At 36.0% G+C, this 25127-nt stretch overlaps 2 protein-coding genes across 5 annotated transcripts in view; one reads left to right on the forward strand and one right to left on the reverse strand.

Moving 5' to 3' along the window:
* vti1a (vesicle transport through interaction with t-SNAREs 1A) overlaps positions 1 to 13411 on the reverse strand; it is a 186101-nt gene extending 172690 nt beyond the window's left edge. For 2 of the 3 annotated variants that reach the window (XM_088635818.1, XM_088635821.1), the window contains exons 1-3: positions 13198 to 13411; positions 7381 to 7439; positions 4946 to 5056 (exon numbers count right to left, since the gene is read on the reverse strand). In XM_088635818.1, the coding sequence (XP_088491944.1) occupies positions 4946 to 5056; positions 7381 to 7439; positions 13198 to 13291 (264 nt within the window). In that variant the 5' untranslated portion in view covers positions 13292 to 13411. The remainder of the gene's footprint in view (positions 1 to 4945; positions 5057 to 7380; positions 7440 to 13197) is intronic. The other variant, XM_088635820.1, reaches the window with a different exon arrangement.
* A 320-nt stretch (positions 13412 to 13731) lies between these two features.
* Positions 13732 to 25091, forward strand: zdhhc6 (zDHHC palmitoyltransferase 6). Of its 2 annotated transcripts, none has more exons than XM_088635815.1 (11): positions 13732 to 13814; positions 15262 to 15778; positions 17433 to 17524; positions 19189 to 19348; positions 20255 to 20416; positions 20519 to 20572; positions 20776 to 20943; positions 22456 to 22497; positions 22859 to 23004; positions 24071 to 24117; positions 24710 to 25091. In XM_088635815.1, exons 2-11 carry the CDS (start codon positions 15512 to 15514, stop codon positions 24811 to 24813), a joined length of 1242 nt encoding a protein of 413 aa, XP_088491941.1. In that variant the 5' UTR covers positions 13732 to 13814; positions 15262 to 15511; the 3' UTR covers positions 24814 to 25091. The 2 variants fall into 2 exon arrangements, with proteins under 2 accessions (XP_088491941.1, XP_088491940.1); XM_088635814.1 differs by lacking the exon at positions 13732 to 13814 and adding an exon at positions 14222 to 14508.
* Positions 25092 to 25127: the final 36 nt, after the last annotated feature.

A 25127-nucleotide genomic window follows, 5' to 3' on the forward strand; every position in this document is an offset into this window, starting at 1 on the left:
TGGTCTTTATTGGTGGAGAAAGTAGGTTCCTAAGTCTTTTCTATACAAAAAAATATAAAATTATACTATTATACCATAATACATCAGTTCACTTCACCAACAGTTCATCAGGTGAATAATAATAAAATAACTGTTTTGTAATGCACAATAATACTTTACCCACAATAATATATCAGCTTATCAGACTGTTACAAATAAACTTCCCACTTTTTACTCAAACAGCTGAATAGTCTGAATGCATGTGCTATTCCCTGCTTTATCCTGACTTTGCACATTTTGCACAATCCATCCTTGGTGACTTTACGAACACCACTTGCATGAGAATATTCGTCCTTGTGAATTTGTCATTGGATAGCAGGGCTCATTACAATCCATCTTTGGTACTGGATATATTTTAAGATAAGAATCAGAGAATAATTCAATTCTCAGACTGTTGACTGCGTAACAATACAGAAAGAGATGATACTTCCTGAAACCGCACTAGGGTTGGTAATAGGACAGCTTCTGGTCGTTCATTTGGAATCCAGGTTCATGAATGTTCATGAATCTGCTTGAGAAATTTGTCAAATAAGTGTTTAGTTAAAAGAAGGGACTTCTTGCTTTTTGGGAAAATATCTGCATTGGCTTTATTTGCATAAGCAAAGGCGAACATAGGAATGAATGACAGATTCCAACATTCCAGGGTATTTTAGACAGTTCTCTGATGCACTGACAATGTCTAGGCGCTGCCTTGTTCTGTGACGCCATCTCAAGAAATGTATTGATAAAAACTGCACTACAGGTGCAGACAAAGACAGGACTACTGTGTTCTCAAAATTGTCAGCTACTACATTTGCTGGATGCCACAATCTGTATTGTTTGTGCTGGCAGTTAGAAAAAATGTCTGTACTCAATACAAAAAATACCCAATAAAGTTTATTGATATTTTTAATGATGTGTAAATACCTTTAACATGTTCTGGCCAATTAGGCACAGTCAGAGTAACCATAAAGCTGTCCTTCTTTTGAACTGTGAAATTTAGATCCCATTAATAATGTTTTCTTTTTTTTATAATACATTTCACATCTGCGTGGTTTTCTATTCAAGTCCTCTTGTGCTATAAGTCAGGTGTTAGGTAACTGACAGAAAGATGATAACTTTAAACCTCTCAGTTCATACCACTCTCTTATGAAGAGCAATTGGTTTATGTGCCAGAAACCTCTCTACATTCCCTACTGCTGCAAACAAGGTCTCATTAATATGTTTTTTTTTGCTTAGGAAAACTGACACAACACCATTAAATTTGGCTTTTCAATCCATGATTATTAATACATAATAGCAAATTCAACTCCACAAAATTATGCAAGCTTCCTGTACTTGCAAGAATTCTAAACATATTAGCTAAAGTTTATTCGTTTGCAGAAAATGCATATCTGCATAGTAACCTGAAGCTATTTAAGTCTTAAGAGCAAACACTTCTAGACCAGTCAACCAATATGAACTAAATGTTAAAAATATTAAAGAGAAGGAGGAAAAAGGGAGGGGATCTAGAATAAACATAATAAATACATGCACCTCTTGAACTCAACAAGTATTATAGTGTTTCCCTCAATGGCATTATGTATAACAGCTACTGTGAGGCTGGAATATAGCCAGCGCCCGGCTGCCAGCAAAAACTTTGTCACCTCCTTTGAAGATCTGAAGTATGTTTACCCAATAGATTTCATTAAATTACACTTCCATTAGGAAGCGCGCAATGTTGATACTCGTCTGCTAGATAAAAGGGATCGCTAAGAGGCATGTCATTCTGGTCCCTGTGCTCTCTGCCGTTCCTAGGCCAATCAAAAGAATCATCTCCAACAATGTTTTTTTTTTTATTTTGTCTAATACAATGTCTCCACGGGGTTACCGGCTTAAAGATTGCATGCCCATTATCAAAATGAACCTATCATTACAATGCACCTTCGGGATGTCGCTTTAATAGTTTTACAAAGGTTCAATCCGGTTTTAGGGTCAGCCCCCTTCTGGGCCCTGAGCAGGAGGCACGGGGGGCTGCGGGGGTGTGGGGGGGTGCCAAGTGCAATCTGGTGACTCAACTGGCACAGCAAACATCAGATCGGGGTGCAAACAGATATATGAAAGAGGGTAAGGGGCCCAGCTGCAGGGGGGCGAGTCATTGATGTCCCTGTCAAAGTGCCTTGCCACCTGACTGGGCTCAAAAGAAGGACAGGATGGAGAGGAGGGAAGAGCTGATGCGCGTTCTTGTGAAGCTTGTGGAGCTAAACCTATCAACAGTGGCAAAGATAACGGGGAAAACAAAAGGGCTTTGGACTCTTCTCTGGGGTTGAGTTATGAACACCAGCAAAAATATTGGTTTGGGCAATCGGTCACATCTACCTTTATATCATATGATTTATCCTCGTTACTTCTATGCCTTTTATCATCACTTTCTTTTGTTTCAATTACTGCAGACTCAACTTTTACATCCACTGAGGCATTCAAGAATTGCAGTGGTTCTTGTGTGTTGTTTTGTTCGCAGTATCATGAGAAAATCTGTATTACCCTATTTTTGTTAGTTGGTGCCATGGTATATTATGTATTTTTGCGCTGTTAAGAGTTTCAAATGTAAGTCACTTTGATAAAGATGTCAGCAAAAAGTTAAAATCACTGCCTGAAAATATCCATACGGGCAGTTCTCACTGGCCTGTATGCTAGTGGTACAGTGGAAGCGGAGCTATTTATTAAAAATGTAGTCAAATTATTTTTTCTCCTCCTTTGAAGCATAAGGAAGTAACAGGTGACAATAAGTGTCACCTCACATATAATTGGTGTAATTAAGCTAAACAAAGCTTTGTGCAGACTACATATATTCTGTCATATCTGACGCAGTGGGTATTAATTGCTAGTTAATTAACCACAGCAACAGTCAAGTGTGCTGAGCAAAAGATTAATTATCTAGCAATTAAATGCCCACCATGAGGAAAGCGACTCCTTCTAAACCAGGCATTTTTGATTGTGACGCAAAATATCTTGTTTCTAGAATTTTATAATTTTACTGTTTTATGTGCATTTCTTTTATCTTCATTTTATTATTGACTTACCATTGATATTGTCAGTGAATCAAACACAGGCAAGTTATCTATTCTTCCAATATGCAAAAGGCTTTAAACAACTCAACAACAACTGAGCGAAGACATATGTTATATGTCCAGATATTTTTCTGTGTTTTTGATATCAATGGGTTGACTTTAAACATTCTGAAGCCCAATGTGAGTCTATGCTTTCACTGATATCAGTGTAGATGAGCCTTTTGGACTGTTTGCAGTGTTGCAATAGTGAGTAATAAATTGTCCATCTACAAGTCTATTTAAACCACAAGTAAAATTCCAACAGACTTATTTTTAAGGTACAATGATCCACAAAAATAAGTCCTCCGGAAAAAAAAATCTACTAAATATGGAGTCTTTTCATTTCTAATAGCACATTAAAACAAAGACAGACTCACTTTTGGACGCCTAACTGGGACCTACTTGCATGAATTTGTGAAAACCCTGAAGCCAAATTGCACCTCTGTTTAAAGCTCTAAATTGAAGATTCCCACAAAGTGATTTTCAACCACTGGGTAGTAACCAGCTGCTCCCTGATGAGTTGCTAATTAAGCGCACTGGCAGGACAGGGTGTGTGGTACTGCAGGATATCATCACTCCTTGCATGCCTTCAACAAGCTGCAAAAGTGGTGATATTCCAAAACAGCACACACCCTGGAGTACTAAATTGCACAGTGATTGTAGAGTGCTGAGGAAGTCATTATAAATGAAAAAAAAAACAGAAGATGTATTAAAAGCATTTTGTTTTTGCAATTCACCATATGGAATAGTATCTAACCACAAAAATTTAAATTTGACATTGCCAAAGAGAATTTTTGAGCAGTCATTTAATCTAATCCTGCTGAAAATGGCATTTTAAATGTGGAAGACACAAATGGAGGAACAAAGTTTTGTTTTTTTTAACATTCCAGAGCAAAGTTTCTAGCCAAAGCTCCAATGAAGCAAAGAAATCTTACAAAATGTGGTTGAATGTAAGACATCAGGGTATACCATCAACAGAACAACACACTGCCAGTTGAAATGAAGAAGAGGGGATTATGCTGTATAATTACTAGTTATTGAAAGTACAGTAACCCTTTAACATTGTGCCATTTTCCACTGGATTTAGGGTAATGAAGGAGTGTGGTTCTAACTAATTTTGACAGTACAGAATCACATGCTTGTAATACACTAGTACTCACTGAAATCCTGCTATGAGTATGAAAATGGATCTCAGTGATACCTACTGTTACATATTTGGACTTTTATATTGTATCTGTAGTCCATGCTATATGCCTGCAAGGTAGCCAAAATGCATGCTGTGACTGTTCACTGTGTCTATCAGGCCTTAGAATGGAGTTTTATTTTAAATAAATTGTTTGTACTCCGGGGGGTCAGACAAGTTCACAACAAGAAGTAAGTTATGCATGTTCTGTAGACTTTGCAGTAGGAAAAAAGTTAGGAAAAACATTAGCAGCATATATTGAGGGTATTTTTCCCCCCTAGAGGATCAAAATAACCTTGACACTTAAAATCCTACAGCTAAAGGGAAGAAAAGGAAAGACCACAGCATATAAATTTGAGATTCCCTATATAGCTGAACATAAAGAACTATTCAAAACAGAAGACCATTAAATAAATAAACAAGGACATCTAGTGGCAGAAACAAAAATGTGTCAGGATTAACAGTGCTTATAAAACATGTACTGTGAGACGTGCCTAGCAATGGACCTGATTTAAATAATACAAAGATTTGGAAATTAACCCCTGGTGTCTTGGGAAATTAAGTCATTGTCGATTGGCTGTGCATCAAAGTGAGCCCATGACAGAACGCATGTGTGCACACTGCATTTGTGCAGGTTTGTGATTCAAAGACTTACGAAATCCTTCTCCAGTTTGTCGAGCTCCTGCTTGTAGCTCTTCAGCCTGCTGTTGTACATGCCTCGGCTCTGGACGGGGATCTCTCGCACCTCAAGGTCCATCTGCTCCAGCTGCAAAATCCAGACAAAGCGAAAGGTTCTTTCATCCCCCTCCCACTTCCAGAATGCCAGGCAGCTAAAACAACCTCTCCCGCAGGTAAGGCTGCAATTTCTACAGCTGCTTGACAGTAAAGAGATGTCAAAGGCTGCTTTCATAGCCAGTGATTGATCACCGTGCTGTCAAAACGTGTCACTCTGTGGGCCCATTGTACCTGCGGGCATCTGTAAGGACCAGAAAAATAACGAGGCCAACAGAGCACATTGTCTCCTGACCCTTCATTCATGGCTGCACTAGAGTAGAAATCAAAACAGGATCACATTCGTACAAAGAAGTGGTACAACATCCACATATGTTTGGTTTTTTTGCTCAAACTAAGAATAGTACACAATTTCCTTCAGTTATAACCAACCTAGCAGAGTGCTATAGTAACCTTGAGGCCCTTATCACGGAGACCACTACTTTCAGAATTTCTGCAAAGAATGTGGGTTAATGCTACTTGTACGATGATTTCAGGCAAATTCTGTCATTTATTCCTTCCCATTGGAATGATAGTTGTCATTTTATTTTGTGTACTTCCCCAATGTTGAAAACTATAAAAAGTATTGTTCTCCTGCAAACAAAGGTCGCTGTGCACCTGCACTTCATTAATGAAGTCAGCTCCCTCCTAATTCTGCTTTAGGATATATTGTCCATGTATGTTTGTTTATACATATACAGTATGGGTTTGTACACAACATACTTGTCATTAGTATTACAAACAAGCAAATAACATCTCATTCCAAATTCTTTATAGAGCCACAATGAAGCATAGCATCAGTAGACACTGCCAAGGAAACTGGGACACAGCTCAGCTAATTTCCTGAATAAAACAGCCTTCTGGACTGGTTTATGACAGGTTTTGGCACTAGTAAGTGGCTTAGCCCCAAACCAAATGCAAGGGGTCTGTACGAGCTATTACAATAGCAAATTCTAAACATTTCATTGGTGTGCCAGTAATGGATTCAGATTTTTTTTTAAAAAGGTGATGTTCAGGGTAAACCTGAACTTGTTTATCTTGGACGGGACACCAGTCCATCGCAGGGCAGACACACAGACTCAGACATACACACACTCGTCAAGCCCGTTAACCTAAGACTTAAGACTGTGGGAGGAAACCCACGTGAACAAGGGGAGAAAATCCACACAGACAGCGACCCAGGTCTGGGGTTGAACCCAGGGCCCAAGTGATGAGAGGCCGCAATGATATCCACTTAATAAACTTTGCTTTATGTAAATGCATCTCTCTCATTCCAATATTTGATCCCTTTCTGACCCCATTAGAAAACTATTACTCATCCTTGAGAAGAAAGGCTCTAATGCCTCCCTTCCCTACAACCTGAACTGACACATACTCCCTTTGCCATTTCAGTATGTACATACCTGCTCCAAATCAAAATATGGTATTAAAATGCACTTAAAAGACCATATAATGGCAAATGTGTCTCACAAAATATCATATGATCCCGTATGCTGTATTGTAGTTATGAATTTAAAGTTTGTTTTCCCGAGCATAAATTGAAGTGTCTCTAGGGAGAAAAAGTTTTCAAATTCTGACAGAAAGAGAAAGTGTGCTATTTGAGATATATACAGTGATGTAATCAGAAATTACAGTCAATTGTGCATTCTATCTAAACTAAAAATCTACCTATGATTCATTTTTATAAGAATCATAAAAGATTGATTTAATATATTTTGCAGAAAAAAGATATAAAGATAAAGATAAAGAGAGACAATAAACAAGATGATTTTTTCCCCCAGTTTAGAGATAAAATAGATCTAGGCACATACATACATGTACAGTATGTCCTCTATATGTTAATAGCATGTGATAGTGCTGTAACAACCACAAACATAAGGAAGAGATTGTGTGATTAACTTTCTGCATTCCAGAAGAGTCATCATCACTGCCAGCTAATTGTCAGTTGGGTAGACATTCTCAGTGTGACCTTGTCCCCAGTAAACAGCTGCAACAATATACATGCTATACTATTTGCTCATGAATAAGATTAGTAATGATCATGATAACAAAACCCTTTACTGGTATAATATCATTGTTTGTGCTTTCACGGATTGTCATCAGAGGAGCACATAAATAATCATTTTAATAGAATTCAGTGATGAATATAGCTAACATCCCTCCATCTCTAAAATGCTATTAAGTGCAAAACATATAGTACAGGTACCCATGACTGATAAATATGGATCATTGTTCCTTACAGGTCTCTACACAGATGAAGATGTGTACTTCTTACAACTCAGATTTCTTAAGAGTACCAAACACTGATCAAATACATACCAACTCCCTTGCTTCTTCAAGCTGTTTCTCGACATTTAGAACCATTTGCTTCTTTTCTTCTGAAAGGGAATACAGAACAACAGCGATGAATTGCAAGATGTTCACTTTCTGGCTTTTGATTAACAAACTGCAAATATAACAGCTAAAAAATAACACTCCATTCACAAAGTATTAGTCAAAAACCAAGTGTTGAGTCATATACATTATAATTCTGTCATTGTCACGTATATGTCTGAGTATTGATTAGAAAAAAAAAACAATACGCCACAAATCAAAATCACTGTAGAATTCATTCATCCAAACAATCACCAGAAAGCTCCTAAATCCTGGTAAATGCCATGGCAACCCAGAGCCTATTGCTGAAGGGCAGGGCACAGACAGGGCTATACACAGACAAAAGCCCATAAGGAAAGTTAAAGCACACAGCATATAACCTAACCTGAATGTCTTTGGAAAGTGACAGGAAAACCAACATGAAGACAGTGACAGCATGCAAACTCCACACAGAAGGTGTGCAAGCTCGTAAATAAATCATTTTTCTGTAGTCCAAAATGCATTATTAATGTTACGGGAATATATTGCATTCACTCTTGATTAAAATCTGCAAAGAGCTGTCCCTACTTTATACTGAGAATGTCTTAGAAGTTAGAAAAGGGAATTCATTCAACTTTGTTTTTCATTTCTCTGCCTCCAGTTTAATCTTTTAATGACAATTACTGTAGCAAAAATAGACTTTGCCACACTAAACTCTGGTGAAGCTAGAGATGATCTATCCCCTAGGGATTTTCTCAGATCTAGCCAGATATCAGAATCCATGAGACATGTCAAACAAACTTTGAGCTAATCCTCAGTGTGACGCGTCACTCTATGACAAACCTGACTGTGAAAGAAAATAGATGTTTCTATATTTTTTAGCTTATCAAGTTCTTCTATTCAGGCAAGAAGACGAATGTTATATAAAACCATTTTCAGGAAAGAACTTGGATTTTCTTACTTAATTCCATCAATACTTAAAAAAACTAATTAACAAAAAGTATCACTGTTAGTAAGCCGCTGTAGGCATAGATAGATTTAGAAAGGTCTGTGAAACCTTCATCAATTTTAACTTCAAATATCAATATATATCGTAGAATAAACAAACAGTATACACAATAACTTTGATTTTACACATACAATTGCATACACTGCGAAGAGACAACATACAATGACATCCAAATGTACTGGGGCAGCAACATTAAAATTGACTTTTGTTTTACATTTAAGCAAGAGACGTATGGGATCATGAAATCAAAACATCTTCACAAAACAATGCGTTTATTACTGCATAATTTCATGTATACAAATGACCATATTAGAACAAAAACAGTGCTCAATCCAGTGGTTTAAATGGATTTGAACACATTCACTTAAAGTACGTTTCAGAGCTTATTCCTTTAAGGCTATAACTTCATGAAGTCTGTGACCTACCAAATTTAACAAAACTTCATCATCTGATATGCTCTGCTGTAGAAACGGTTTCATAACTTAAAAACGTCAGTTTCAGATCTATTGTAATTACTGGGCTTATTACCTATGTTTTAGCCTAGGATTACAAGGGGTTCTGTCTTTTTAGACACTTTGATAAACAGGTCAATCTGCATTTTATCTGTAATCCATAGTGATCTGTTTTCTTGAACACATTAATATCCAACCCTGCTTGATGCTGCTTTTCCTTACTTTTGATCTGCACTGTAGCACTTTTTTCACTGAATAACAACTCACAGTGGAAAAGCAGGAATGCAACAGGTCGGTGGCAACTACTCTGACTATATATCTCATGGGTGGCCAAGATCATAATTAAATAATTGTACATACACCTAATAATTCAAAAGAATAAAACAAACATATACAAGTTTTGTTTTGTTTTTTACAATCGGGCCTTAATCAAAAGGGCTACAACACTGCTAATGAGAATTCTACATCTTTAAAACAGATCCCAAGCCTTTCTAATCCTCATTTTGCCCTCAGGTGCGATGCTCATGCTGGTCATCAAATGCATTTTTAAAACCTGCTTGTACACATCAATGGTGCGTACACAATAAACAGCCTGAGGCATGATGCAAAGAATGAAATACATTTAAAATATGCATGCCAATTTTAGAGATACAGCGCATTTGCAATTTTTTGTTTTGTTCGGTAAGCTAAAGCAACCAGTGGATCGCAGCAGAAAATCTTTTGACATCTTCGCTCAAATTTTAATCACCTGTGATTGACAGACACACACTAGTCTAAATCTGACTCCAAATTGAACATTTGTACATAATTGAAGCTGACCTTGTGCCAGAGGTACTACTTCTTTTTAGGCAACTGAAAAGGCAAAGCCCATTTGCTTCGGCAGGTGAAAGCTGAATGCTTCAGAAAAATGACAATGGAAAATTTAAAATCTTGCATGACATTTATTTCCAGCCAGAATGGTGCACATGATAAATCTAACAACAATGAATCCTCTGTTACCATTGTTAGGATAACTGTAATACAGCTGGAAATAGGGACTGTTGTCAAATAAATACTATATATGCAATTAAAAAAATCTTCCAAACGTGAAATTGAAATTCAACCCCATTGTTGGTGGCGTTATTACCCTCTACTTCCAAATAAAGCATTTTGCCTATTTAGAAAAATATATAAAAATAATATTTTGTCTTGCTCAGTTTATTGTGAAATTGCATACCATAGTTTAAAAAACATTCTCTTGGTTACTGTAACAAAATTATAGTAATTACAAATATTTAAATCCTACATTTTCTTTAAGCATAGGGCCAGTTAAAATTTTTACAGAATTTATTGTTTTTTTGCACACTGACAAACGTTTAACTTTTAATTGTGAATTCCTTTATTTTGTACCCTAGCCTTAAGATGAAATAAAAACAGTTTATTATGGAGGAGTCCAATAAATAATGGACTCGGAGAGATTCAAACACTGTGGCTGTGTGGCAGAAGTTGAAATGATGGATTGCAGAGATCAGCTATGTTGGGGGAGCAAATCCGATGGAAGAAAACCTATAAGCACAAGCATGTTCAAAGAATCCCTTAATATAAAACTGGAACTCACATTGCTTTGAAACAATGACACATTTGAAACTACCCAAACCTCACACTACTTAGGTTTTCCCAATAGATTTTGGTGTGTTTTCTGTCAGTTTGTAGTTTTTAAAACTCGACAAAGAGAGGGCTTTATCTCATCTTGACAAAGAACGCTCAGCACTCATATTCATAATCCCATCTAGTGCCACTGCAATCAAACCCTGTCACTTTTTATTCTAGATTTAAACCAAGACAGCGCACAAAGTAAGAAAAAAAAGATGACTTGGCCTGTGTGGTATGTTGATCTTGCCAATATCTTAAATTATATTTAATGGTATTCAGCAAAGCTGTGACAAGACACTACAAACCTTATCTACAGCTCTCTTGATAGGTTGTTACTTACACGGCATAATCATCCCTCCCATCTGATTCTGTTGACCAAAAAAAAGGTTTAGGCCTTAAACTGGGCCTACTAAAGAAATAAATACTTCCTAAAAACAAGTGATCAAGCATGAGCATTCAAAAACTATTGCACATACACAACAGATAATATAAATCTAATAATCAAGACATTAAGAAATATTAAAAATAGCCAATTATGCTTCAATACTACAATATACAAGCTGTTTGGCAATTTTAACACAGCCAAAAATCAAAACACTCCTTTAATAATAGATATCCATTTTAAGATATAAGACATGGGAGCTAGTTATGGCACAAATATTGCCATTATTACAATCTAGGTACTAGAATATAGTGCTGTAAAATTTGCACTCCATTGTCAGTTATTTCAACTGTACTTAGTGAAAACAGAAATTAATACTTCAAAGGAGGTTAATGACCAGTGGGAGTATGTAAAAACAAAGATGTTTACAAAATTGGGAATCTTACTGCAATATTAACACTTCAGAATTTAAATCCTGAAAGGTATGGATTTAAGTTTAAAAAACAACTAGTCTGGAAACTTGCCTAAAGTTGGTTAGGGGCTCCTAATGTTTTGTTTCAAAAGCCATACTCATTACAAGTTAAACAGGGATATGCCCCATGATCATAGTGTCTTGAAACGTAGGTTGAAACCGGGGTGATTTCTTTTAGTTAAGATCACTTTTTCACTTGGGTTTGGTCCTTGGGTCAGGTCACCACAGGAAGAGAAATAGTTCTGAACTCTGCATTTTTCTAGAAAAATATGAGATGACCAGCCAACAGCTATGGAAGGAATGATGAAACACTAGCAGAGGTAGAGTGCTTGCTTCAGATCTATTCAAGAATCCATTTTTGAAGTTAGCAATAACAAAGATGAGGGAAGAGCAGTACCTTAAAAACCTATACAAAGCTTTCTATATAAAGACTATACGTATTTTTTGGTTTTTAGTTTATAAATTCATAGTTTTATCATGAAAATTTGAAATGTTGTACTACATTTATTACCAGCCGGAATGGTGCACATTATAGATCTATCAACAATGAATCCTCTGTTATCACCATTGTTAGTATAACTGTAACACAGCTGCAAATAAGGACTGTTGTGAAATACTATATATGCAATTAAAAAAAATCTCCCAATCATGAAACTGAAATTCAGCCCCATTGTTGGTAGCACTATTATCCTCTACTTCCAAATAAAACATTAAAACAATTACAATGCAATTACAATGTAATTATAAAAGCATTCAATTATATTTACAGATGTATATAGATTTGTTGATTTCTCTTGGTTTGAAGTCAAAATTGTTTTCTAGTTTTATACAAATATCCAAAACAACAACAATGCCTTCCTGTTTGCACATTTACAACACCATAAATGAGACCAGATTACTGAGTCAATTATTTTACCAAAAGTCCTTCATAATCTCATTTAAAAGTGTTCCAAAGGTCAGATTGTTATCTCAGGCACCTTTAGTCCTTTTGTTTTCAGATTCAGGATGAAAGGCCATTAAATTATCTGTGATTGTAAGCAATATAATTTCTGCTTTATAAGGAATACAATCGCAACTGTGGTACTTCTCGTGCATGAGTTACACCAAAGATCTACATGATTTTGTTTCATACTTAACCTTATGACGTACTTTCCACTACATGAAACAGCAGCAAAATTCAAATCACAAAGAGGTATGATGCGGTTTAACAAACAAGGAATGAATGACTCATGCATACTACATTCTAACAGGTTTTCTTAAGAAAGAACAATATTAGTTGCACGTCCAGGCTGCCTGGTCTGAGTGGGCTTTTATTTGTTGAGATATATGTGGTAGCCTCCTGTAGGTAAATAAATCAATGTAATTCTGAACTATTCTTGATTTAACTCCTGACTTAATCACTTGCAAATTATTATTTTGTCACACAATGCAACCCTTCATCCTGCATTAGTCTCCAGTGGATAGTAAATACCAGCATGCAACACATATTTAGTCCTTAAAGCAGGCCTCCAAAAAAAAAAACAAATATTGAAACAAATGTCAAATGGCTATCAGAAAGCACTTTAATAAAGCTGTGTACAATTTAAAACATTAGTGCTATCAACAGTAAAGTAGCTCTCCATACAACCGGCAATTGGCTTCACTATGACTCTGATAACATTTATTGTGAAACTGACAACTAGTAACTAATCCCACATAAACACAAACAGTATTCCGCAAATCTGGGACAAGACACTACACACTTTTTTTTTAATCAACGCTCATGACAGGCAGTATATTACAAGATAAGCTTTTGATTCTGTTGACAAATGCAGGTTTTTAAAACCTTTCTACGTACCTCCTCCCAGTTTGGGGACTTTCCCGATCTTATTAGTAATTTCTGCCGTCAACGTGCTAAAGTCCTGCTCGTAAGTTTCGAAATCCGAAGACATCTTCACTCATATATCTTATAATAACGATAGAAAACGATTAAAGAGCCCAAAAATGTGTATTCCTCAGTGCACAGTAAGTCCGTCACTTCCTGGTTGAATCCTCACTATTTCCTACCGATGGGGAAACAGAAGGATGATACTTCGGGTTCCAGGGATATTACGTAAATGTAACATTAAACTTATTGCTCACGTCCAAAAGTAGAAATTAATAATTACAACATTCTTAATTAATGTATATTTTAGCATGTCAGACGTTTCTGCAATAATCTCTTTGTATGTGCTTTTAATTTTTTTTATGTTTCTACGTAAATCTAGCGCTCAGCAAATATTTGTCTTTCCATTTACATTTTAGTTCATAGGAGTTTAGAGAAAATGTAAAAGCCCCTAAAGTATAGACTTGCTAAAACTGATCACGCTCCATAGTCTTAGTTCAGAGTACACTGATTGACGGGGGGCGGAGGTGCTGTAATACTGTAACACCTTCAGGAAGTGTCAGAAAGAAGCTAGGAAGCGGAGAAGGGAGGTGGGTCTGACTTAAAGAGACAGTTAATGTCTCTACACTTTAAAAATGAGCTTTTGTCCATTCAGTCTAGTTTATTGTAACTTCAGGAAATGAGCGGGAATTGCTAATTGTTTTATACTTATTTATTTTATTGTCGTACATGTTTTCTTTCGATCCTCAAGGCTGTAAGTACTGAGAATCTGGCTTCATCATCATGAGGTCTGAAGGAGTTAGAGCAGTACGTAGATTATGAAGCGTAAGATAAGAAAGTGCTCGGCTTTCATACTGCGATGAAATAGGACGATCTTGCAAATAATTCAGTTCCAAACACAATATTTAAAAATCAGACAATTAGAGATTTTAAAGTTCAGACAAGTTAACGACATAATGGGATTCAGAAAAGGAAATTCTGCAACAGAAGGTTCGTAATAGCAGCAATAGTTGCTGCCTAGTGTAGTCCTTGCTTCATGAGTGCAGTACAGTTGTGCGTTTAGTGCCATGGATCTTACAAAATTATTTTAAAATATTTTTAATCTATATGCATAAATTAAACCCCAAAACTGAAACAGGAAAAGTTATAGACTATTGGAAATTCATCTAACCGTTTAGTATTGTTGTTTTTCATCAGTGCAAGGTCAGTTTTTGCTTATCAGTGATTACAATCTATGTGGTTTTTGGTTTAGAAAATCACAAGGTTGTTGATATTTATTTCTCGGTGAGTACAATATATTTTTTATGTTTATAAAGCTGTTTAAACTAAGAAAATCGCACATGTGCCTCAGTTGGAAGATTGTGAGTGATCTTGTAAAATTCTTAAAGACCTTTGTCTGAATGTGTGCACTTCAATGAAATGTCGAATTGGTGTAAATAAATTGTACTGTTGCCTTTATTCCGACTTGACTCACGCCTTTTTTAGCCGGACTCGGAAAGGGATTGGAGATGATTCACAGTTAAAAATAGTTTAATGTTTCAGCTCAGGCGGAACCGTGTGCTTTCTCCGGCGGGACTAAATAAAATTGGGGTTTGACAGGTGGCTTAGCAGAGCAACAACAAAGATACCGTAGAACGCGAAGATACCCGTTGAAAAGACGGCTATTGTCCAGACATGTATCTTAAAATGATTTTCAGTCTTTGAAACAAGGATTTAATATATTATTTAATAATATATATTCTAGTTCTGTATGAAACACGGTCAGACAGGTAGCAGTGAGGCAATCTAAATGTGAAAGAAACTGTTGTTACAGGTACCTTAGTTTTGACTTCTATTTAAGTAAAGGAGCCATTTTTTTACATGGGTGTGGTTCTCAACGAAGCATGACAAACAAACCTGTGGCAAATGAGTATTTCTCTAGTTACATAGAATTTAAGTTTTTGTATACTGTATGGAATTCACATTCCCTTTCATATATTGAACTACAAGACGCCTTGTTCATGATTTAAAACGTCACTGTTTTATTTTCATTTCTAGATGGAGCAAGTTCTTCTGTTAGGAGATCAGCTAGCACTCACCAAGTTGTGAAGAAGAATGCTACACCTTACCCTAAGAGGATGCACTGAGAATTGGACTGTTCAGACTACTTTGAATGTGACAGTCTGGATCTTTGGCAGGAAAACCAACAACTGCACATCAGATTTTGGGGGGATTAACCAAGAAAAAGTGGGGGAGAAAAGCACCTGATCTTATTTCAAAAAAGCATTTAGCTGCCATTTAAAAAAAAATGAGTATTCTGTCTTCATTCATTAAATTTGAAAATCTACATGAGCTGAAGCGATTGTGCCATTGGGGTCCTATCATAGCCCTGACAGTAATAGCTGTGTGTTCAACAATGGCTGTTCTGGACTCCATCATTTGGTTTTGGCCTTTAGACTCTACCGGTGGAAGTATCAATTTTATCATGTTGATAAACTGGACTGTTCTTATCCTCTATAATTACTTCAATGCCATGTTCGTAGGTCCTGGCTACATTCCCCTAGGATGGAAACCGGTAAGAACATCGAGGACAGAAATCCATTGCTTCAACAGAGACATTTGCACATAATTTTAGTTTATTACCTGCTATTCACATTTCTCTCCTGCTGATAGCAGGACACATATCCACTTAGTTGTATTTAGTGGATTTCTTGAAGAAATGTGATTTAATTACATTTTTGTATTCTGAATTTGTGATTGCCCAAAGTTCTGCAGGTATTGCTTGCATTAAAATGAAAGTAGGAGTAGTATGTTTGCATACAGCTGGCCATAAAAAGATTTAGTGATGACAGAAGTACAGTATACAGAACAGTACGTTTTTTTTTCAGGAAAATTCCTACTGCCACTCTTATGACTCGCATAACTTATCGGTGAATATGGAAATAGGAATCTGCTTGCTTTTAAACTTGATGAGCACAGGTTTAATAAACCAGTAGGTGGACTGGTAGCTTACGTTCCACATTACCAAACTAAAATACAGTCCTTCCTTTGCATGTCGTTTCTCATCATATTACATTTCTTAATATGTTAGAGAAGTTGTGGTTCTCTAAAATGCTTAGGATAATCATTATTTCACTTTCAGTTACTTGTAAGTATGTACTGTTCATGCTAGATATTATAGTATGTAAGTACAACATGTATAAATATAGTAGATGTATACACCAGTAGTCAGTATGATCACGACACTGTTGAACTGAGCGTAAATGCTTTAGTACCTTGTTCATGAGAAGGCATCACTCTATCTCTACAGTAGCTCTTATTGTTGCTTCATTTAAACGAGGCTAACTGAATGCACCTTGTAGGCTGCATGCTGAGTGAAGTTTGCTTGTAATACTTTTCATCTGCAGAATTTTCAACAGAGCTGATTCAGTTTTCTTTAACTTGTCTCTTCATATGCATTCTCAAAGTGTGGAATTAAAGCTTTTACTTTCCTGCCCCTTACTGCCCCATGTCTTTCATAGTAAATTCTATCAGTTATAAAGAATATGTGAAAAAAGACTACTTCAATTTTATTTTGTCAGGTAAAAATAAAGTATTTAGTTCTGACTTTTTGCAGTTATAATGGTAAGAATAAAGTCCACACAAGCTTTATACAGAAGACATCATAGATTTTCAGGCATTAGTGAGAATAATGTCTGTTAAAGAAGCAGAAATTTTAAAGAATGCCCAAACATTCTCTTGTAAAAGTAGTGACTCCCTTTTATTAGCCTTAATTGTATGCATTCCTTCTACTTCATTCCTTCTAAACCCTTTGCTTTAGCTTTTGTAAAAGTAAGCAAGATCAAATACTAAATAAGTACTGTATAAATCAGTTCCTTTGCAGAAAAAAGAGACGAGGCATAGAAATTATTTTAGGAATTAGGTTTCCTCTGGGGCCTGAGGACACTGGGCTCTCAATTCAGTGCTGAGTCACACTAAGTAGAACGAGGAAACTTTGCCAGGTTGCATACAATCGGTCACTTGAGAGAGAATATTGTTTCCTCACATTCAAGAACTTGTATGAAGTTTCTTATTCACTTCATATATTAGGTTTAAGAAACCTCTGATTATATCTGTATTGGTCCACCAAGCCTCCAAACAGTGTAATCAGTTGAGGGGAATCGATGGGCATGGGTTTTGTACTCTAACCTCATGTTAAACTTAGACTGCGTTGCTTCTTATTTCAATAGGAGAACCCACAGGATATGTGTTACCTACAGTTCTGCAGAGTTTGCCAAGGTTACAAAGCCCCAAGGTCACATCACTGTCGCAAGTGTAACAGGTAAGGATATGTTACAGGCAGCTACGGACAGGTAATTCCAGAGTGGTTATTATATATTCTGGAAAACGTGAGACAAACTCATGACCTCATAAATTATTAAAAGGTAATTTTAGGCTTATTAGGTTATTGAATAAAGTGACTCATATTTAACATCTTCAGGTAAAAAAATGCAATTGTTTTATTTCTGTAATTTCAAGTTGGCATAGTAACATTAAGAATGAATGGTAATATTTAGCAACAGTTTTATTTAACTGTTATATTTTAGTTGTGTACTTTTTTGGTTAGAAGTATGTAAGCCTAACGAACATTTCAAAACTCTGAAATCAGATTTGTTTTTCTTTTGAAGCAGCTAGGTGTGCCTTCTTGTGGCGTCATGGCATGGCACCTCACTGCTCTACTGCGATAGAAATGAATAAATGCACATTGTCTGACGTTCTGTGCTTGAGAACTGCTTCCGGGCTCCAGACCACATTTTTGGGCCTGGAGCCCAGAAGCAGGACTCTTTTTGAATATACCAAGCTGAAAAGGAAAGGAAAGAAACTCAACGTTTCAACTCCTGAGCCTTCTTCTGACGTGGTACTCTCTACAGCCGAAATGTTGTGTTTCTTTTATTCTCACCGTGGAATAAACTTATACTTGTTCCTTTGCAGCCTATGCATGCTGACACAACTACCTACTTGAAACTCTTTCTGAATATACTACTATTTTGACTAAATGCACATTCCATGTAGGAATGGAGTTGGTTATATAAATCTGTGTCTGCTTGAAAGAAATCGGTGCCGAATGATATATTTCCACATTTATATATTATCCAAAACGGATATTTAGTAAGGACAAATTGACTCAATCACTGTGCTCACTTGTTCTGGATCTAGATTGATCCCTGTAGTCCAGAGATCCCCATATGTCTTTAGTTCCCTCTGACATAGACTCCTCCAATATAAGTACCACAAACGCTGATTGAATTTGTATTGACCAGAGTATCCTCATCTGGCCATGCAGCAGACACCTCGGTGCATTGCCTGGTGCCAGTGAGCTTGCAGTCTTGTCTGTGAAAGCTGCATTGCTCCTTCAGTCATTAATTACTCTCCTGCGCACTGGGGGACTTGCAGGCTTGCAAAGAAACTTAGTTGATTAACTATTGGCATCTCTAAATTGTGGCAATAAAAAAAGATTCAACTGTACAGTATGCAATTTCAGCTCAGGCTCTACAGTATAAATGGAATGGAGGATCTGAAAACACAGGAAGTGAAATGTACAGCAAGCGGGGTAATAAATATATATACTGTATATACTCTAGACAGGTTTAGATTCAGGAGCCTGGATATTATTTAAGACTGTCTTAAGGGATTCCCCCCATAAAAGGAAACTTTTCACAAGCTTAGAAGTGTGTAAAATCATCAATCTCCCACAATGGAAACAACTTCTAGTGAAGCTGTTGATCTTTTTATAATAAATATGAAGCTGTTGATGTTTTATATAAAAGAAATATGTCCGTTAGCATGACCATATGATGAAAGTGGGAGTCCTTATGGAGACTAATTTCTTGAAAACGGGTTCTACATATAGAAAAGGTTGAAAACACCCCTGTTCCAGATTTCCGGAGACTTTAAATGTGGAGATAATTAAAATGTGTAATGTTTGACCTTTGTTTTGTTTTTCAGGTGTGTGATGAAGATGGATCATCATTGTCCATGGATTAACAACTGCTGTGGTCACCTCAACCATGCCTACTTTACTAGCTTTTTGCTGTTGGCCCCACTTGGGTGCATCCATGCTACTGTTATTTTTGTAATGACTATGTACACACAGCTGTATGATAGGGTAAGAGGCATCAGGAGAGTTAATTCATCGTGAGAATTAAAAAAAAAACTCCCTTCTTATTTCTGTAATCACACTGAAAGAATAATAAGTAAAATATGAATATTTCATTTTTATAATAGTTACAATTATTTATAATGGTTTAGAATTATTTTGATACAACTCACATGAAAGTCTTCAACAAAGATGTAGTATGTGGTTTCAGACTAGGGATAATGTTCCTAATACTTAAACCTCTTTGTAATGAACAACAGAATCATCAGTTTAGAGTTTTTATTGAATATACTGTTTTTGTTGGCAGTATTTCTATCACATTTATAGCAAAACATTCTTACTTAACCTTGAATGTAAACAATGTTAAGAAGGTCTTTATAGCATGATAAACTGATAGAGTAATTAAAATATCATTTAACCAGAAATTTCCAGATTACTTCACTGCTGATTGGGCTACAGACTTCTTTGATCAGCAATTGCAAAGGACGTATTCTTTTGGTTTTGTGACTCAGCAAGACATGCTATTGGTTGCAATATTCAGAGTGCTTTAAATGTTTTCATCCCCAAAGCTTCTTCGTGGCAAGAGGTACTCAGGGCGTTATCAGTGTTGCATTATATAAGGACTTGCAGTTCTGAATAGTCCAGAAACACCTATTGTAGGGCTTGAAACCCACTGCAAGATAAAAATTTGAATACCATGTATTAGATGCATCTGAAACTTATATTTTGTCATTTATTCCACCATTAAGCTCACTTTCAAGAATGTCTTAGTTTATGATCAGCACTGGCATTCCTGGCCAGAAGAAACCTCTTTCCTTAGCCACTGAACTAGTAAGCATAGCTTATGTGATGAACAGTGACAGAAGAAATGTTGCTTCAAACATTCGTAAGGGGTTTTGTTTCCTGTGGTGACAGATATCGTTTGGGTGGAGCTCTGTGAGGATCGACATGAGTGCTGTCAAAAGAGATCATCGGCCCATCATTCCCTTTAGCGTCTCAGCCTTTGCTGCAACTCTGTTTGCCTTTGGGCTGGCACTTGGCACCACAATAGCAGTTGGCATGCTGTTTGTCATTCAGGTACTAGAGACTCTGCTGTGCTCCTTAGTGTTTTGTTTATGTTTGTGCAGTTTTATATTGTATAAATTAATGTTGTATAATTTGCTGGATTTTAATCCACAGATGAAAGTGATTTTAAGAAATAAAACCTCAATAGAAGCTTGGATAGAGGAAAAGGTGTGTACAGTACGTCATTTTGTTTTTTTGTTTTTTTATAACCAGTATTTGCTTTGTATTTTATTTGTATTTTAACAACAGATTTGTCTTCCGTTTTGTTTTTAATTTATGACACTCAGAACCTCTGCATGTTTTATGTACTTTTAATTTTGTTTTCTTGTGATCTTTTTTTCATAAATAACTCTGCCAACATGTCTCTCCAGGCCAAAGACAGAATACAATATTACCAAACAGGAGAAGAGTTCATCTTCCCCTATGACCTGGGAAGCAAGTGGGAGAATTTCAAGCAAGTATTTACATGGTCAGGTACTCCAGAAGGAGATGGTGTTGAGTGGCCAGTTCATGAGAAATGTCACCAACACACATTAACAGTAAGTGTTCTGTCAGTGCTTGTTGTTGTTTTAAACAAGTTGTCTTTAGATGTATCTAGTAGTACCAACTGTTTTTATGCATACACTCAATAAAATACTTCTCCCAGTAGAGTAAGATGTTGTTTAAAGTTTATTTATGACTCAAAAAGATACCTACCTCTCTTTGTCTACTAAATTCCTGTTGGATTTTGATGGATCTATATTTTAACTTATTGCATTTTAAAACAAGGACAATTTTCAAATTGAATTTTGAAAACAATATCTCTTTTTCTTCGGAAATATATATATATATGTTGTGCTGTTTGATTCATTGCATTAAAAGAACTTAATATTCCTAGTGTTATGTACCGTATATCAGAGGAAATGGAGAAAGTAATAGCAATAGAAATCGCAAGCAATAAAGAGATAAAAGCTTCTTTAAAGGACAGCTTAAACTTCAGATTAAATCATTTTAGAGAAAAGTTAAAGATTGAACACAGCTTTGTTACCACGCTTGATAGTACAACATGAAAAGTGTCTGACATGGTAAAAACAAATGATCATTCAAGGTAGCATTTCACACGGAATGTGTTTTTTCAGCATCTAATTATAGTTTGGATGAATGTAAAAAGTATATACTGCTCAAATTAAATTTGATACATAACCCATCTTTAAAAATCCCTAAGCATTACTTAAGGGTTTTAATAAAAACCAACAATTCATACATACAGTACCTTTCCCCATTCGTTTAAAATACTGTACTGTATCATATTCAGCATAAGTACAATTTACTTAAACATGTTGTTTGTGCACTTCTTGAAAGCATTTTTTTTATTTTTTCTTCTTTTATTTTTGTCTACCCCAACCTTTTCTGTATATTATGGTATGCTGAATCTGGGCTGGGTATCACCCCTGTAAAATTCTTCATATTCAAGCTGCACTACACTAGTGAAAAGGCAATTTACTACTCTGAACAGTGAGAACAAACCCTATAAAAACCTCATGCAGGTAAATTCAGGGGATACATACAGGCTGTTGTGAGTTTATTAATGTTTATTGAGAACATGGAGATGGCAGAACCCAGGTTTTTTCATTAATAACAGGGAGATTCTGAAGCCAACTTTAAAATGACATTAAGTTCTTATATAGTAGAGTCGTGCATGAATAAAAGAGGATCTACAGTAGTCTGTATGTATCTTTAGGAACAATGTTTCCTTTCTTAGTACTGTCAGTTGTTGTCATGACAAGGGATGGCATCTGGCAACAAAAAAAACTTTCTCAAATTGCCTGCTTGTCATGTTAAATCAGTGGAATGCAATCGGAGTAGACATTCATTATTAAACCTAACTGCAGTCCTTGGCAAAAATCACATAAAAGCACTGCAGCAAGGGTGCTGTTTGAGCTAATTGCATTCCAGTGGTGAGTGAAGTCTTTAATGTTTGTGTATGACTGATTCATTATGGATGTTTTACGCCATGACATTTCATGACTGTATGGCAAAGTGAATGAACCATATTTTTTTGTTTTTTGCAGATTGAACAACTGAAACAGAAAGCTGATAAAAGAGTCAGAAGTGTAAGTACTGTGCTACTAAATTTAGAACAGCAGGGGGCTGTAGAACTCTGTGCAGCTTAAATAAAAATGTTCTCAAGGTTTGTGCAATGTATACAGTATGTAGGCCGATTTCAAGCACAGCTCAGCTATTTTAGTTTTGTTATGTGACTGGAGGTGTTTTGAGGCAACAGCTTGGTTTGGCGAATACTTGCAAATGCTGTGTTTTGCCAAAAACAAATGAGGCAGTGGGAGAAAACCACTTTCTTGCTTAAAATACCGGTCATCTCACAAGTGCTGTGAAAACAAATTGCTGATTATATTAAAGAAAATAGTTTTATTTTTTCAATATAAAGCGCAAGCTTTTTTTTCCCCTTATTGACAGGTACAGTATCGAGTGATCGAAGACTATAATGGTGTTTGTTGCCCACTCAGTAAGGGAGTGAAAACATTCTTCACAACCCCCTGCACTGAGGAGCCTAGAATTAAACTGATTAAAGGAGAGATGATCTTTGCCACCAGGAGCATAAAGTAAGTTCATTCAATCCATTAAGGATGTTAATAGTCACAGCTGTTCAGACATGAATTAAGTTCTCATTTAAAAGTAAGAATATAGGTTTTCTTATTCATTCTGTGCTTTCTTATTGGAGAAATGGAAACATCTTGTTTTTAATAATTGGTTTGCCTTGTTTTTCTCCTGAGTAGTTATAGTTCTTAAAAGACAACTGATACCTAACTTTAAGGGGGTGGGGAATGAAGTGCCTGCAAATTGTGATGCACAAAGAGCCAGATTGCTTGCATCTTATCCAAGAGAATTGCATATTAGTTAACAGTTACTTCATAATTTTCTTCAAAATCTATCATCCTTTTTTCGTGGTTAAAAAAAAACTTGAACCGCCCTCCCATTTCTTGTCCTGACAATTTCAAGATTGGCAAGATTAATGTACAAGTGCTGGCTAGAAAAAGAAACGCACTTTGTGGTAGCTAGCCAATCAGACTGCAAATATCCTTTCGGTTTCTCCTCCTGACTCCATCACCTTCCCAGTCAACAATACAGTACATGGGCTGTCCAGCAGTTGTACACTTACTTTTTTGTCTAGATCAATTAAATAAACAAATTATTACCTATGTAGTCTAAAATTAAAAACATTTTTTTCTGTACCTGTGTATTGTTTTTGTGTTCTAATTCCTATATATTACGGACTATTTTCCTCAAAGTTACCAGACAAAATATCACTTTCAAGGTAAATATAGAGTTCTTTATTAGAAACTTGTTTTGTTTTAGTGATAGTGCCCTCTCATTGAAGGCTCTGTTAGATGACCTTGGCTACTTTATGGCCGTTGGCTTGACAAGTGACAGATAAGAGCGCTTATCCTCATCTTTCAACCATAGAACCTTTATTGAAGTGCTGGGCAGCGTTTGCTGCTCACTGTTAATCTCAAAACAAAGCAAAAATTATTTAGCTTAATATGTGTGCTAAAATATACCACTGACTGGTGAATTGATGAGTAGTTCATCGCCATACATAATTCCATAGACACTAGTGAATTCCAGGACATGTTAAGATGGGAAGTGTTTTCTTTCTGTATTTTACAGATGGTGGATGTATGGAGATAAGGTGCTTGATGAGGAACAGACAAAAGGTATAGCTTAAACTGGATTTGTATTGCCAGGCGATATAATGAACAGTGTTTAAAAAGACATTGCTGATGTCACTGAAGAAATTGTTTCGGCGTTAGAGACTTTTTGGCCTGTTTATAGACTTATAGGTCAAGTAACAGCAGCAACTGATAGGGTTGCTACCGTTACATGACCTATAATTTTAGAAAGAAAGGAATGAACCTACTGAAAATAAGTTGCAGGTTACAAATCATCTATTTATAAATATATTTTATGATATATTATGTTAATCGTTCTGTAGAGGCTAGATAAGTATATGCTTTATAGATTTTATTTATTAATGTTATAAATGTTTTAAGTAATCATTAAAGACCATAAGAAAAAATTTACATATGTACAACAAAGAAAGTAATTAGGTTAATTGTTTAATTGACTACTTGGATTGAGACAAAAGCAGAAGACACTGGGCCCTTCAGAAAGCTGGAGCCCCCCTGTTATGTTTAATTAATTATGTTTCTCTTTATTTCCGCGTATTGTTAAGATGAGTGATGGACCTTCTTGGGAATATTTTATAAAGACTCATTCTTAACTTTGTATTTGTTTGATTGGTTTTAGCTGGAGTTCGTATCCGAGGGTGGTTTCCACGGAGATGTGTTGAGAAATGCCTTTATGACACAGCAAACGATGCAGCAATGAATGAGGAGAAAAAGGAGAAGTGATTTTTTTTTCTTTTTGGTTGGGATATTGAGAGGGGTTAATATCTGGACACATTTTATTTGGTGGTTTTTGACATGTTCTTTTGACAGAACCCCTTACTTGAACCTTTTTCTCTGTTATTCTTGAATTATGCAATTTCTCTGCTTGTTTGAAGCAGGGTTTTGTGCGGTTAACTGTATTTCTTTGTACTGTGCGAATACATTTTTATTCTATTTTGTAACACAACCCTCCATTGTATGCCTTTGGATTTTAAAAAAATAAATCATGTTGCACCCCTGGACAGTTTGTTGATTACATGTATACATGTCCTTTTTAT

The sequence above is a fragment of the Lepisosteus platostomus genome, chromosome 6 (assembly GCF_059453375.1).
Source record: "Lepisosteus platostomus isolate fLepPlt1 chromosome 6, fLepPlt1.hap1, whole genome shotgun sequence".
NCBI lineage: Eukaryota > Metazoa > Chordata > Actinopteri > Semionotiformes > Lepisosteidae > Lepisosteus > Lepisosteus platostomus.